Here is a 14,185-nt window from a genome sequence, read left to right as displayed (position 1 = left end):
GACTTCATCTCCCGAACACACCCACCACTCTCCCACCCAAACATTATCATCCAGGTGCCTTGGACTAAAGGGAATTTCATCCTGACCCGTTATTTTCTCTCCTTCTCAAAATGCAGTTGCAGACTGATAAACGTCCTCAGAAAAGACAGCGATTAACTGCAGCCTTTTAACTTCAGGCTTTCAAACCTGCTCACATGGCTCCCGAGGAGCTGAACTACGATTGTTCTCTCCCTTGCTCAGGCCACGTGCAAAGTCTTTCTGCCAGGGGCAAGGGGTGGGGTGGGGGGGAGAACAGCGGGAGAGCAACCTCAACCCTGCAAAAACGGGACATCCTAATGAAGATACTGACAGAACCGGACACCATTGCTTAGTGCTGCAAAGAGAATCTACATAATGTTACTCTAACAGTTCAGTAAAAATGGCATCAGTAAAAGGAGGTTTTCAAGAAAGAAGTTACCCCCAAACACACAGGGAGTGCCGCTGGGAGAATTTCTGTTAGTTTCATTTTGTTACATAAATTACCATTATTATTTCTTACTTACAATGTTAAAAGAGCAGGACGATACTTGAAATAAAAGGCTGTGCATGCACAATACCCACAGAAATAAATTCCAGTGATCCACCCCAGCACCGGACACGGTGCCCTTCCCTGGCCACTGAGCTGAGCCCTCCGTTTAGGAGGAGTAGGGGAATTCATCACCAAATATACAGTATATTGTAATGGAATGATACCAGGAAACAATACTAATTGGAGTCTGAACGTGTCCTCCACGTGGTCACGTTAATCTACTGTTTAACTCGGCAGAAAAGACAGTGAGGAAATAAAAGCTCAATTCACCCAGCCTGAGATCAAAACTGTCATGGCAATATTGGCAGGTTAGACCCTGATTCTTTAAATAGTACATTGCCTTTGTTAAACAAAAGTCATTCTTTTATTACATAATAGAGATTATAAATAAATGTAAAGTGTGCATGCAGTCAACTGCATATTATACAAGCAATATCTATGTTAATAATTGTTTTCTTTGGCAGGCCAGAATCCAGCTGGACATGCAATATTTACATATCAAAATCCTTGGTGTGTTCAAGTCATATTGGATGCAAGTGAAAATATATATGTATATATATTTACTGTATACACACACATATATATGTATAAAGGTATATATACACCTCTGCATATATACTGTATACATATATACACATAGGTATATGCTAAAAGTGGATTTCATCTTTTTCTGATTCAGGTGATGCAGGCCTTGAAACACTAAAAATATCCTGACAGGGTATCTGGGGGGGCCGCTGGGGTGATAAATGAGACTTGGGGGAAGAGATCTGGGATACGTTCTTTTCGGACAATATTTTTAAAATTTCTGCCACCTGCTTCTCAAGGGCAGCCATCCTACTGCTTAGCAGCTGGATATCTTCTTTGAGTTCGTGCTTGACTTCCTGCAGCGTGGTTTGTAAGGCCTGCTCAGGAATAGGGTAGAAAGGATGCCTAGCATCAGCCTGAATGGGGCTGTGCTCCAGGGGGCTGCGAGTCTCACCAGCTTTATCCAAGCGAAGGTCACTTTTTGTTATTCCACTGTCACAAGAGTCTGTTTTCCTCAGTGGGTTTTTATTTACACCATTCTCCGAGTCATTGCACTTGGGGTCATCGGACAGCAACCCCATGGACTCAGCCTTCGTGACATTGTTCCAGTCCTCCTTCTTCTCCTCATGGGTCCCCATCGTGTTCTTCAGTCGAAGCCACCCTTTCCCATTCCCGTTTTTCATCCGCATGGGGCTGTTCACTTTCAGACATTTTTGGTCTCCGTTTCCATTTGGCTTGAGCTCCATCGCATCTCTGTTGTTCTGCTTCACGGCCTCACTGGTTTTCATGTAAGCCAGGGACGTCTGGATGGGGGTGATCTGAGACACGGTGACCACGCTGGTGCCTGTGATGGAGGCCCCGTTCTGCACGCCCCGGCTTTCCACCTGGAGCTGGTTCCTTTCCGGGTCGATGTGGGTTGAGCCTTGATTACGCATCTCCTTTTGCTGTTTGAATTTCTGGAAGAGTTTCCGCACGGGGTGGTCCACAGGGATGCTCAGCGTCACCTCATTCTTCTGCCGCAGGCGCTCCTCTTCTTCCTTCTTGACATCGCTGATCTTCCGGAAGATGATCTAGGAGGGATAAACCCACAACAGAGTCAGTACCCAAAGGACATCGCTTATGGCAAATGTTACTGGGAGATGGGGAAACAGCAGTGAGAGAACAGCCATTTCTCCTTCCTTTCTATCGTAATTTCTTGTCATGAATTCAAATGGAGCTGATCAAGACATAGTAACCTCAGATATATGCCACTGCATAGACACATATATACACACACACACTTTCTTAAAAGTATAGATTAAAAGTGGGTTTCACCTTTATTTTTGATGCAGAAGATAGAGCCTTGAAGAGCTAAAAATATCCCGACACCAAGAGAAGGAAAGAAACTGAATAGAGACAAAAGAAAGTGAGCAAGAACCCAAATATCGTGATACCTACCTACCCATTACTCACACTCATACCTGCTCCATCACTATCTTTAGTACAGATCAAAAGGAAACAGTAATTCAGTGGAGACTACACAGCTGTAAGTTTAACTCAACGTACACACCCTTCTGGAGACTGGAAAATCCAAATGTGCTCAATACTTTTTAGCTCTGCTTACTGCTACTTTTATAGCAGTGGCTGGAGGGTGCAATTAGGTTCCCCATGTGCCGTGTTGTGTGGCTTCACACAGCAACACAAGCATTTCCTGGAGAGTTTATATGTTTGGGTGTACCGGGAGCACCATGGAGAAGCACCGTAACAGGGGTGTGTGATTATAAAACCCAGCAGTATCCACCGTTTCATGATGCCATGTCATTTAATGCTGCAGTTATTTCACCCTGCAGCACCTCTCAGGCCTCTGCAGAAAAAGGAATCTGAGCCTCAAGCTGTGGAAGGATCCACAGATTAAAAACCTTTCTGTTGATTTGATGCATGTTACTCATATGAAATCTTTTTTTTTTCAGGTTCATCCAGTTTTCTTGAATGTGAGACTGAGGCAGGATAGGGAAATTGGTTCTCTGGATGACAATACTAAAGTGAAAAGCAGCACGTGATTAAATGCAAATACGGACTGTGTAGGGATAGTGTTGGTAAGAAAAGTAAAAGAAAGCCCCTGCAATACACAAACAAAACTCTGTGACAGTCAGATGTAGCTTTTGAAGTATCTGAGTATCCATATTTCAGTATCTATTTACTTTTTATAAAAAGGCTTCTCACGCCTGTCCATATTTGCAAAGAAATAGTTGCTTTCAAGTCTCACATCTTCAGACGTTGGCAGAGGAGTGCCACGATGGCTACAGCTCCTTCCCTGCATGAATCTGGGATGAGCTGGACTTCAAAGCTTCGTTAGAGAGCTTTCAAACGCAGTAAATATATCCTTGTGTGCTGCTGATAGATGCAGCTGCTTGTAATAATTTGGAAAGTTAACATGTTTATTAGAAGCCCAGTTTAAAAAAAAAACAACAGAGAAACATGGAAGATACTTTCATCGGACTCTTCTGACCTAGACGCAGCGACACATACACTCATTCGGAAGCTCCCCTTCATTAGCACCTACCCTCATGGAGCAACTCTCTCTCTCTCGGACAAGCCACTGGGGTCAGCAAATAAATGCAGGAGAAGTTGCCCTTGATTCAAAATTAAGTAATTACATTTAATTGAAGCCAGGGTCTCTAAATGAAGATTTGGAAGGTGGGTTGTGCTGTTTTGTTTGTGTTTTTCTTTCCCACCTCCGGCAGATGATGCAATGCTGAAAGCAACCAGCTGCAAAGATGTGTCCCCAAGCTATGTCTCAGAGAAGACGGCCGGTTCCTCCACTGGTCTCCCCATCTGGCTGTGCTGCTCTGCCCTGTGCTGTGCCAGGCCAGAGTGGCTGCGTCCCTGAAAACATCTGGGGTGCGGAAAACATCCTCTACCCAATGTTTCCCTGCTCTGTGGCCATGACCCTATTTCACAGCTTGAGCACCCTCCTCTCCCCCAGCCAGCTTGTGCCTGGCAGGTGGTGGCCGGAGGCAGCCGGGGATGCTGCAGGGCAGGCAGCTGCCCGCAGCCTGGCAGGGGCTCGCAGCGCTCCCCTCTCCAGTGCAGCACTGCACGCGCGGTCCGCAGAGGCATGAGGTAACTTTGGTAGCTTCTGTCCGGCCAGCTGTTTATAAAGACCAGTGCGACAACAACAAAGGCTACAGCACCAGTTTTTGATTCCTCTCCGAACACCTGCCCTTCACTGAAAACTACCCTCATCTCCCTTTTTTTCCCCAGTCTACTCTTCTTTCCTTTCTCCCTTTTCTCCTCTCAGTTCAAAACTTCTCCAGCCAGAGGTTATCTCCCTGCACAGAATATAATTACCCGTGACTGCCGCTGCTGCTTTCTGCAGAAGAAAAGCCAAGACTTTGCTAATTTGGCACTGCCTGTACCTCACACTCCTGAAGTGGGCCCTTCTGAAAGCCAGGAAATTACTTTGTTTTTCTCTGCTGGAGGCTTCACCCCAGAACCACTCGGCCCGATGTCACTCAGATGAGCCGAGCCCACTGGCACGGGGGTCTCAACCCAAGCGCTGCTGTGCCTCAACATGGGGCCAACGCTTTGGGGGAAGCTGAATGTGTCCCTGCTGCGGGGATGGGCGGCTGAGGTGATGAACGCTATCAGATTTGCAGTGCAAATCTGCTCCGGCCAAGTGAGACCAAGGACCCAGTAACCACTCACAGCCGTGGGCTTTCTCCCCACTTTATGCACAGGCAATGGAGAAGACACACTCCCAAAGCCCTGCTGTCGCCTCCCCAGGAGGAGATTTTCCTTCAGTCTCTTGTAGGACGCAAGCAGGAGCCTGGCAGACCTCTTCAATAAATCCTTTCCTCTTTCTCTGCTTGGGACAGAAAGTGCTACACCCTGGAACACTTCTGGGCAGCTCCTTTGAAGATGCAAGCCTGCTGCACTCCGAATTAGTGCAGAAAATGCCCAGGGACTCAGAAATCCAGGGGTTAGCCTGGAGTCAAGAATTCATATCTAATCTACCCTGGTGGAGCCATATTTCCAAGGAAGCAAAGGTGGGCTGATGCACAGCCCTGCGCCCACCCTACCCTCAGGTTTCTCATGAAAACTGGATGTGTTCACAGGTGTTTGCTATTTTCTTTGTCACTCTGAAATGCATAACCAAGCAGACCCTCATATCCCAGCTGACACTGTGAGATTATGGCACCTTGGAGACCGGGGTCTTGGTCCTTGTTCACCCACTGAACTATGTCACCCCGAGGAAAACATTTCATCCCTGCATCACCCCACGGAGACTATCCTCTCTTCAGGACATCCACCCTCAACCAAGGGAGCACTACACCTAGCACAGCAGGGATCTAGTCTTAGTCAGGACTACTCAGTATCGTTAGAATATTTACCAGTAAAAGAAAAGAAAGATCCTCTTATAGAGACAAAGAACTGGGGAAAAAAATGAGATGTGAGTTCCAGCAGTAATAGTTGTTTTGCATTACCAAATTTTTCCATATTAGGAATGTTTTCATGTGGTTGGATTTAATCCACCTCCACAGTGGTTCAACCTAAGCCAGATCAGGATTAAATGTGTTTACATGGAGACTTAATTCTATTAATGTCTAATAACTATTACTGGTTATTTTTCTCTATAAATGAGAACAGAAAAACACCTCATGCAATCTGACATTCCTCAGCAAATTAAGAGAGGCTTATTTAGAAATCTGAAATTGGATGAGCTATTTCAGTTGTCCCTGACCCTTTTCAGAGAGGTTACACATAGGCCTGTCCAAACATATGTCCCAGGAATAGACACAAACCCAAAGGAGTTAATAAGAAGAAACTGCATTAACTGTGTATATAGCACATCTCAAGGAGTAAAGAGCCACACCCCTGTCTCACGCAAGTGCTAAATTCATTAATGTGATGGAGATTAAGTGTAGGACTTCGTTTCCTTTACGGATGGGATTGTGAAAGACTGCCCCGCATGACACAAATCCTGTCTCATGAGACCAGGTTCCTGTTTTTCTTGCTTTTAATGTATTTATTTTGGGAAGGAGGGGGCAATGGAGGTGACGTTAATTATTGAGCTGGCAAAGGTTAAGTATAAGTCAACTGATGGCCAGCCCTGGGAACTGAAGTATTTGGGTTATCTACTAGGCAGGCACAGAGGAGACAACAGCAACTTGAGATTCTCCATTTGATCTTAACCCCAAGCTCCTTTCCCTCCCCTCCGTACCGAGAGGTAACTCGCCATGACTGCAAACTCAGCCCATCACCACTTCCAAAGAGGCACCTTACCAGAGGTACTGGCAACGGGTACATTACTGCTGGAGCAGCTCCTGTGAGGTGCCAGCTTGCATAACCGAACCCAAAGCCAAGTGCAGACGAAGGCAGCAGCAATGAGAGGTCAGGGAGCCAGCGCAAGGCTGAGACACACGCAGGTTCTCCCATCTACTGCTGAGCTAATCAGTAAAGCTGTGGCCTTTCCAGATGCTTTGAAATGCATCCCTTGTCTGCTGTCTTTTTTTGTACCGGTACTGCGAAAATCATCCCTCCACGACCTTGCTCCATTCACAAAGACCCCTTAATAAGCGACTCCAAGGAAGGTACGTGAATGGATTAAAGAACTGGTAGAAGGCTCGAAGAATTACAGTAAGTTCATAAAAGTGGCAAATATTTGACCAGAGATCATCCTGTCCCGTTACTAGAACATCCCATGCTGTTGTTAGTGGCGTTCAATACGTGCCTGCCCCTCACCACGGAAATTCACGGAAATGTATAACGGTATAGCAAAAAGGCACACAGTTGTCATGGTGATGAATACAGCGGGTGTGCACCGAGTGAGAGAGAGGGAAAGCCGCACAAGGCCATCAAAGATTTTCACAGTGACTAATAAACTCTGGGTGCCCAAGCTGAGGCATCCTATAAACATGGCTGATGGGCAAGGGATGCTGGAGTCCTGCAGCGAGGGGAGACGCCGTCCTAGGAAAACTGGCTTGACTCAGCTCACCAGGTGTTTATGCAGCGCCAAAAACTAGAACAGAAAGCAAACACAACATTTCAGCCCCCACAGCTACATACAGCCACGTAGAGCAGAAGGAGGAGCCCTGCCATGTGGCTGGATTGGGGCCGCAACCAGTAACCGACAGGTCACACTCACTAATGCATAGGCTAGGCTGATGTGGGTGTTGGTCACCTCTCAAAAATTGTTTCCAAAGGTAACTATCTTGTCTGTATTAGTGTTTTGTAGAAGCCCCATCTCCCTTGCATCTGCTTACTCACAATCTAATGTATTTGTCCAGACTCCTGTATTTTTGTTCCCATTTAATACAGGAACATCCTAGAAGGCACCTTAATTCAATATTGTGGCCCTGAAGACAACTACTTACTGTTCCTCTCCCCAGCAGCACTGAAAATTAGATCAGAGAAATGATCCAGGTTAATAAATTTAAATAAATAAACAGGCCTTTTTTTAACCTGGACCATGCCAGTGACCCATCTGACAGCACAGACCCACAGTTGTACTGGAACTGCAGACGGAGCGAGTGGGATGAGTGGACGGAGCGAGTGGGAACTTTCCAAGCCGGCTGCAGCGATGGAGGCAGCGTCTTAGGGAAATGCACCGTCCATTGGACCGCACTGAAGAGCTGGCAGCTCCCGGCTCGCTTGCAGCTGGCTGAGACCCACGGAGCAGCTCCTTCACCAGCTTTCAGATCCCACCAGAGGGATCTGATCTGGTCCATGTCCTACGGGAATGTCTAATCCCCATAAAAAGGGTCAGCTGGATCACAAGGTATGTTGGTCTTGGCAACATAGGACCTTGTATATAGGTCCTTTTCTGGAAATATGAGAGCTGTCTTCCAATTCCTCCTTAGCCTGAAATGATTCAAGGCGAGTCCTTCACACAAGCTTAGCTGAAGCTGGCAAATGGATTTTAAAGTTTTTGATGATATAACCAATATCAGACAAATACTGCAATCACATATACCTCATTTTCTTCGGAAACAATGCTAAAAAAAACCCCAACAAATACGACTGAAAATAATAAGGAAACCTTAATTCATGCCTAGGCTGCACAACATAAACCAAACGTTTGTAAAGATGTTTGCAAAAAATACTATTAATTTTCACATCTAGGAATGCATTGCAGAAAAGTAATTGCCATTTTTCACATGCTAATGAGGGAGGCGAATTTGTGTCAGATCCAGGATTTAGACGCAGTATACCCCAACCCATGCGGTGCTCAGACAAGTGTGCCATTTTCCTGCTTCTAAGAACAAACTACAAAATACACCCAATTTCCAGAGCGCAGACACTCAGAACAGGGTTCACCCATGAAGCCTGTGTCTGCATCTGAACTCAGCCTCCAGGAGTCCTGCACAGTCGAGGGAGAGAAAAAGGCACTTGGAGGGTGTGAGTCATTTCACCTGCAGCTAGACGTTAAAACAGGTCAGACAAGCTGTACCCTGAAATGCCTGTTTGTCTCCCGTGTCTATACAGGGAGCTTTGTGCATGTGGCTTGGATGCAGACATCCTCCATGTGATGGTGGGTAAGAAGTATCCAAACCCCTGCCTCTAGCAGTGCAAATGTCAGGGTTTGGTGCAGATCATGTAAAAAGCCTTCCTGTGAAGCTTTTCTCTGTGTATGTATGTGTGTACTATACCCTTCATCTGATGCTATTTTTAGTCCCCCCAGCATGCTGGGGTATTGCCAGTTCCCGGCTGGGATGCATCCCCCACCCAGCCTCAGAGACCAGCCAGTCCTTCCAGATAAACGCTATTATTTTAAAAGCTGCAGAGGGAGGACGAGTGACGACTGCACAGAAGACCATGCCAGCCTGGCAGGTCCAAGTGAGAGCTTGTGAAAAAACAGACATTTTGCCTGCGTGGAGCAATCAGATGAACCACTAATAGGGAAGGCAAAGCCCCCCTCTTCTTACCATGCTCCCCGGGAAAACCCTCCAGCGGTTGGTGGGGAGCCAAGCTGGTCTCCCCACACCTCCTAGGAAATTGGAGCCCACCTGGGATGGCTGTGGCTGCTCCCGTACAACCACCCTTTTGCATTGCAAATCTCAACCCAGATGTTGCAGGACAGAGCCTGCTCAGATCTCTCCCACCACTGGCACTGTGTGGTGCTGAGGGCTGTCATCACCAGCAAACCCTCCCGAGGCCATTGCTTTGATGTGCTCAGGTGAGTCTAGGATGCTTCATTCCTCAGTCCTTGAGGACTAGTCCTCTCTAGGAGCCCTCAGTTGTCAAAACAGGGCATATCTGGGACCCTCTTTTTTGATATTCTGAAAACTAGGCCAGTCAAGCCCAATTTCTCACGTGTAACCTTTGGTAAACAGGCTTGCTCCAAAACCAAAGTGTTTTTTAAATCTAGGCAGGTCACAGACAACACGATTCACTATTGATGTTAAAATGTTTTTAAATCTTATTTTTTCAGATACTAAATATTTTCTAAAAAATAACTTTTAAGATGTTAACAAATCTTCCTTTTTATTTACATGAATTAAAATGTGCTTAAATTTAAAAAGTTAAACTATTGAAAGAATGGACAGAAATGAATGAATAGGAAATTACCTCACACAAGCCCTTCTGTTTGCAATTAGGCAGAAACTGGAGCCCCGGGGCCTGGGCTAGCAGAGCTGTGAAATGCAGCTCAGTCTGATAGAAGAGCCACAGGCCATCTCCATTTGTCCTTCATCTGAAAGTCCAGCCTGTGAGCCTCACAGCGAGCCAGAGAAACCTGAACAGTCGGTGTTACTGCAAACCTTCCTTTGGGATGGATGCAAGAAGCTGCTGCCATGCACTGTGGATGGACTCACTGTGCCTGGACTGTTTCCCTGCCTTGAAAACCTGTTTCATCGTAGGTTTCCTGCCCTTCCAAAACAGAGAGGGCGATGGCAGCATCACCCACAAGATGCAATTTAATGCTTTTAACCCCAAGGAAGAGTTTGGAGTAATGCCTCCTCCTAGGTCAGGGCATGGCAAGGAGGTAGGAGCAGACAGGTAGGATGGAAAGACCAAGCCAGCAAGGCCAGCAAGACCAGCAAACACCAGCGAAGGGCCAGCAAGGAGCACTGGCTCCAGCCCAGCTTCCATTAACAGCTTTTTGGTATGGCTCATGCATGAGAGCAGCCTCTGACCGCAGTGTCCTGCACTGGCAGGAGTCTCTGCAACCGAGAAGCATGGTCAGAAACCCTCTACCGAATATAACAGCGACAAGAAACCTGGCAAAAACGGAAGGGAGCTGAAGCCACAAAAAGTGAGAGCCAACAGAGACTGAAGCCAGGGCACCTCTTTCCAAATGCAAACTGCATTTAGGCTGCTTCACCTAATTTACTCCTGTAAATCTCCATGTCCTCTTAGCTCACTTTATTAATCTGCACTCTGAGGATGCAGAATAGATGGCCTAAAATGATGGCTTTACTGTTCTTCTGCTCTGTACACTCCTCAGATAGCTTTACTTTGATGTGAAATTCAGCCTCAAAACCAAATTGCTCTAACAACTGTTTTAATTGCTCTCTAGTAAATTCCCCTTAATCCTCCTGTCCCAGGAAGTGTTTTGTGTTAAACCATCCCTCCACCTGCGTGTGGGAAAGGAATCGCTGTCCTTGGCTGTGCAGTGAAAATGACTGACTGCTGAGCAATTAGTTAATCTCCGGGATAGGAATGTTTCACTAAACAGTCTTTCATGCTGGATTTTGGAGGAAAAGATTTTTGTAGGTTAGTCTGCTGGCTGCTTGAAAGAAACAGTAAATAATAGCCTTTCTGCAAATTTCCATTGATCCTGACTTCACAGACACGGTAGCATGCAAAAGCAAAAGCTTGCTGCCAAGCACATTTTAATTTTGCTTTGGAGAAACTGTATTCATGTAGTTTCCTTCGAAGTGATTATAGAATTGACTTGTAGGAGATGCGAAGATTTCCAATCCAAGCAACAAAGTGATGTCACTTTAAGGAAAGGAGAATTATTTCCATGATGTTGACAAAGCCCTTTTAAGGGAAATTTAATGGCATTTTATATGCAAGAAAGGGGTTAATCCTTTCATCATGACTTAATGAAGATCTGTGTCCTCCAAGTTGCTCATCTAAAGAAAAAGCAGGGCACGTAGGGAGGGAGAGACCTTTCAGAAGAACCCAGCAACAGCCAGTAACTGATTTCCCAGAGCCCAGAACTTCCATCACCTCGTTACTGCTTGCTTTGTGTTTTAGAAATTGGATACTGCAGGTCAAATTTTAATCTGGTTCCATTTTGTGTTTGCAATCAATTTGCACGGCACCCGACTACTCTTGCAGAGAGACATCTGTGCATGCTGACAGTCAATTAGGCTGATCTGCATTTGCGAACAAGCACGCATATTAAGAAGAGAGTGGTTGAGAGTTTGCCCCATCTACTTCATACTTGGTATGGATCTGAAGTCATCCTGTTTTACTTTAAAACATGTCTGGCTTGAGGAAGAAAGAGAAGAGAAGCAGGCAGACATCCAAGTCACATTTGTCACATCCCCAGAGCATCGTGGCCCAACACATACAGCAGCAGGCTGGGATTCAGGAGGATGGATTATTCTGCTGGCCTGACCTTTGGCCAAGTGGGAGGTCTTGTGCAAATCACTGTGTCTCTTCATGTCTCCATCTCTCCCAGTGTAAGAGAGGACAATGACGCTGCCTTCGCTTCTGCAATTAATTGGAAATCCCTCTATCATTGCTAACTATTTACAACCGAGAGACTAGGAGCCATGGCTCATAGCAGAGAGAGGCCACTGTTTTGGCCTATTGCCAAAACTGAGGCAGTTCATTAAAAAAACAGCCATAAAAAATACACATAGGTGTTCTCAGGATTTCAACTCAAGATTAAGGGCCCAAGGCACTGCTGCACTGAGCCATCTAGGGCAGTGCACCACGGATGTACAATGCTACATGAAGTCCTTTCCTGATGCCCTGATACATCAGCCAAACCTTGATTAAGGGTAGCATTGACACCTACTTTGCACGGAAGGATCAGTAAAATCGATCAGCTTGAGTGATAGGCACTGATTCTTCAAAATGGTGTGATTACATGTTTAACTAAGTGTGTGCTGAGCTAAGGAGTCAGATTGCCAAAAGAAATGCCAAAGCCTCTCACTCTGTTTGTACAATTGCATACATTTACACCAACCACGAGCATTTTTTGAGAGCAGCTCAGTCTCCTGAATCAGGAGCTCTTCTGTTCTTCCAGTCGCCCTGACCTGAGCACCTCCTGCCCAGACATTCAGCTCTTACAGATGCCTCCTTCTCCTTGTACCCCCGGGGAAAACAATGCATGGATTTTCTGCTGCTGCAGGCTTAGCTGTTATACCTGATGCCTGCTGGGTTCTGTGTTTCTGCTTGGAAAGGGATGCTGAAGAAGGGCACTGTGCACCTTTGGAAGTGGGGAGCTTTGCCATGGTTTTTAAACAAGACTCTGGAATTGAAACTGATCACTTCTTTTGCTGCTTTGCCCTCACTATTTTCTGTTTTCTTTGCTTTAACCAAACAGCAGATGCCTTAGCACATTGCAGAACAGCCAGATTCAGACCTCCTTCTCCAATACTATCAAAGATAGCAAAATGCACCTTCCACGTACAAAATTATTTAAAACAATAAACCAGAAAGGCTACTTCATTTATGAATTTATGGTGTTTTTCAACCAGGGTCTCTTGCTGGTTGGCCTAGTTTAGGGTCAGTCCATGGCAGAGAGGAGTATGGATCTGTGTGGCCTCAGAAGAGACTGAACTGTGACCACGATCCAAAGAGACACAGTCCCTCCCATATGGGGCTCCTGTCACAACTGGGGGCAATGAAACCCAGCTTTAGCCTCCTAATTACTTTTCAGGACCCTAAATTCTACACTGAACTCAATACACAGACTAAATTGGACTGGGGAGCTGAAATAATTTGTGGAATCAGGGCCTAATTTGTTTTCTGTATACAACACAGAGATGGTTAAACATGGGGAAATTGAGCAGAGAGCAATTTTGAGATAACTGTTACAGTGCAACTATTACTGAGTAGTGTCTCATGGGGACACTTGTTCCTTCTCACTGGTCAGGTTTATCCACTTTGGGATTTAAACTCACGCCTTCCTTTACTCCATAACAACTCTCCCATGTAGACAAGTCTAGCCTGGGTTGGTCATTTGGTGGGTGAGAAAACTAAACGGTTCCTCCCGCCCTCTGCCTCCTTCTACCAATCTCTCCTTCTTGCAGATGTGCTCTTGATGGAGAGTATCATGTACTCATCTCTCCTTCCCCTTTCCCTTCCCCTTCCTTTTCCCCTTCCCCTTCTCTTTCCCCTTCCCCTTCTCTTCCTTACTGAAGCAGTTCTTAGAGGGAGCAAAGGGCAGGGGAGATATTTCTCCTACTTCTTTGCCTGGCACTAAGCCAGGGAGAAGAGCAGATTTCTAACACTCTTGCTGGACTTTCTTTCCTTCCATCTTGCAGATGTTTCTTGCTCTGTATAGCACAGAGCTCCTGCAAGAAGGGAAGCTGAGGTAGTTATAGAGACCATGGTGGATTTCCAGCCCCTGGGAAAGAGAAGCCCTGCAGAAGGCTAAAAACCCAAGCTCAGTAGGCCCAAGATCTTTCATTGGATGTGGAGGAGAATCCCAGCAAAGATGGCCTCCACCCAACCACAACAAAACCATCCCATGACTTTTAAAACTCCACATTGATGTAAATAGCTGGTGACACATACCACCAAGTGGTGCACTAAGACCATGCTGCCACCACCAATCCTGCCAGCACATCACCATTAGGTACCCTAGGGCTGAATAGTTGAAGGGAGCTTCCCGTTGCCTCCTAGCCCAGCTGCAGGGTGGTGTGCTCGTTGCAAGACAGTGCCCCTTCAACAGGACAGTTTCCAACTAGATCAGCAGGCTTGGTCCTTGCAAACTTATGTCAGCCGCTGGATCAATATCTGCTATTGGCACTGGCCTAACGAAATGTCAGTAAGCAGCAGTGTCAACTGATTCAGGCTTTGCTGTGGTGCAGATGAGTTACGGTCTGTGCATTTTATTACAGATGATTAAAAAAAGAAACTCCTCAAAGAAAGCAGCCTTCACTTTGCCCAGTGCAGTATCTCCTAAGACTGATACCCTTCTGA

At 46.1% G+C, this 14,185-nt stretch overlaps 1 protein-coding gene across 1 annotated transcript in view; it reads right to left on the bottom strand.

The window, feature by feature from the left end:
- Nucleotides 1–1,215: 1,215 nt before the first annotated feature.
- Nucleotides 1,216–14,185, bottom strand: part of KCNH5 (potassium voltage-gated channel, subfamily H (eag-related), member 5) — a 153,192-nt gene continuing 140,222 nt past the window's right edge. The window contains exon 10 of the mRNA XM_009332731.1: nucleotides 1,216–2,163. Within this exon, the coding sequence (XP_009331006.1) occupies nucleotides 1,216–2,163 (948 nt within the window). The remainder of the gene's footprint in view (nucleotides 2,164–14,185) is intronic.

Source organism: Pygoscelis adeliae, unplaced genomic scaffold (genome assembly GCF_000699105.1).
Source record: "Pygoscelis adeliae isolate BGI_AS28 unplaced genomic scaffold, ASM69910v1 Scaffold179, whole genome shotgun sequence".
In the NCBI taxonomy this organism is placed as follows: domain Eukaryota; kingdom Metazoa; phylum Chordata; class Aves; order Sphenisciformes; family Spheniscidae; genus Pygoscelis; species Pygoscelis adeliae.
The sequence above is the reverse complement of the archived record's forward strand: the minus strand, read 5'-3'. Positions and strand labels throughout refer to the sequence as shown.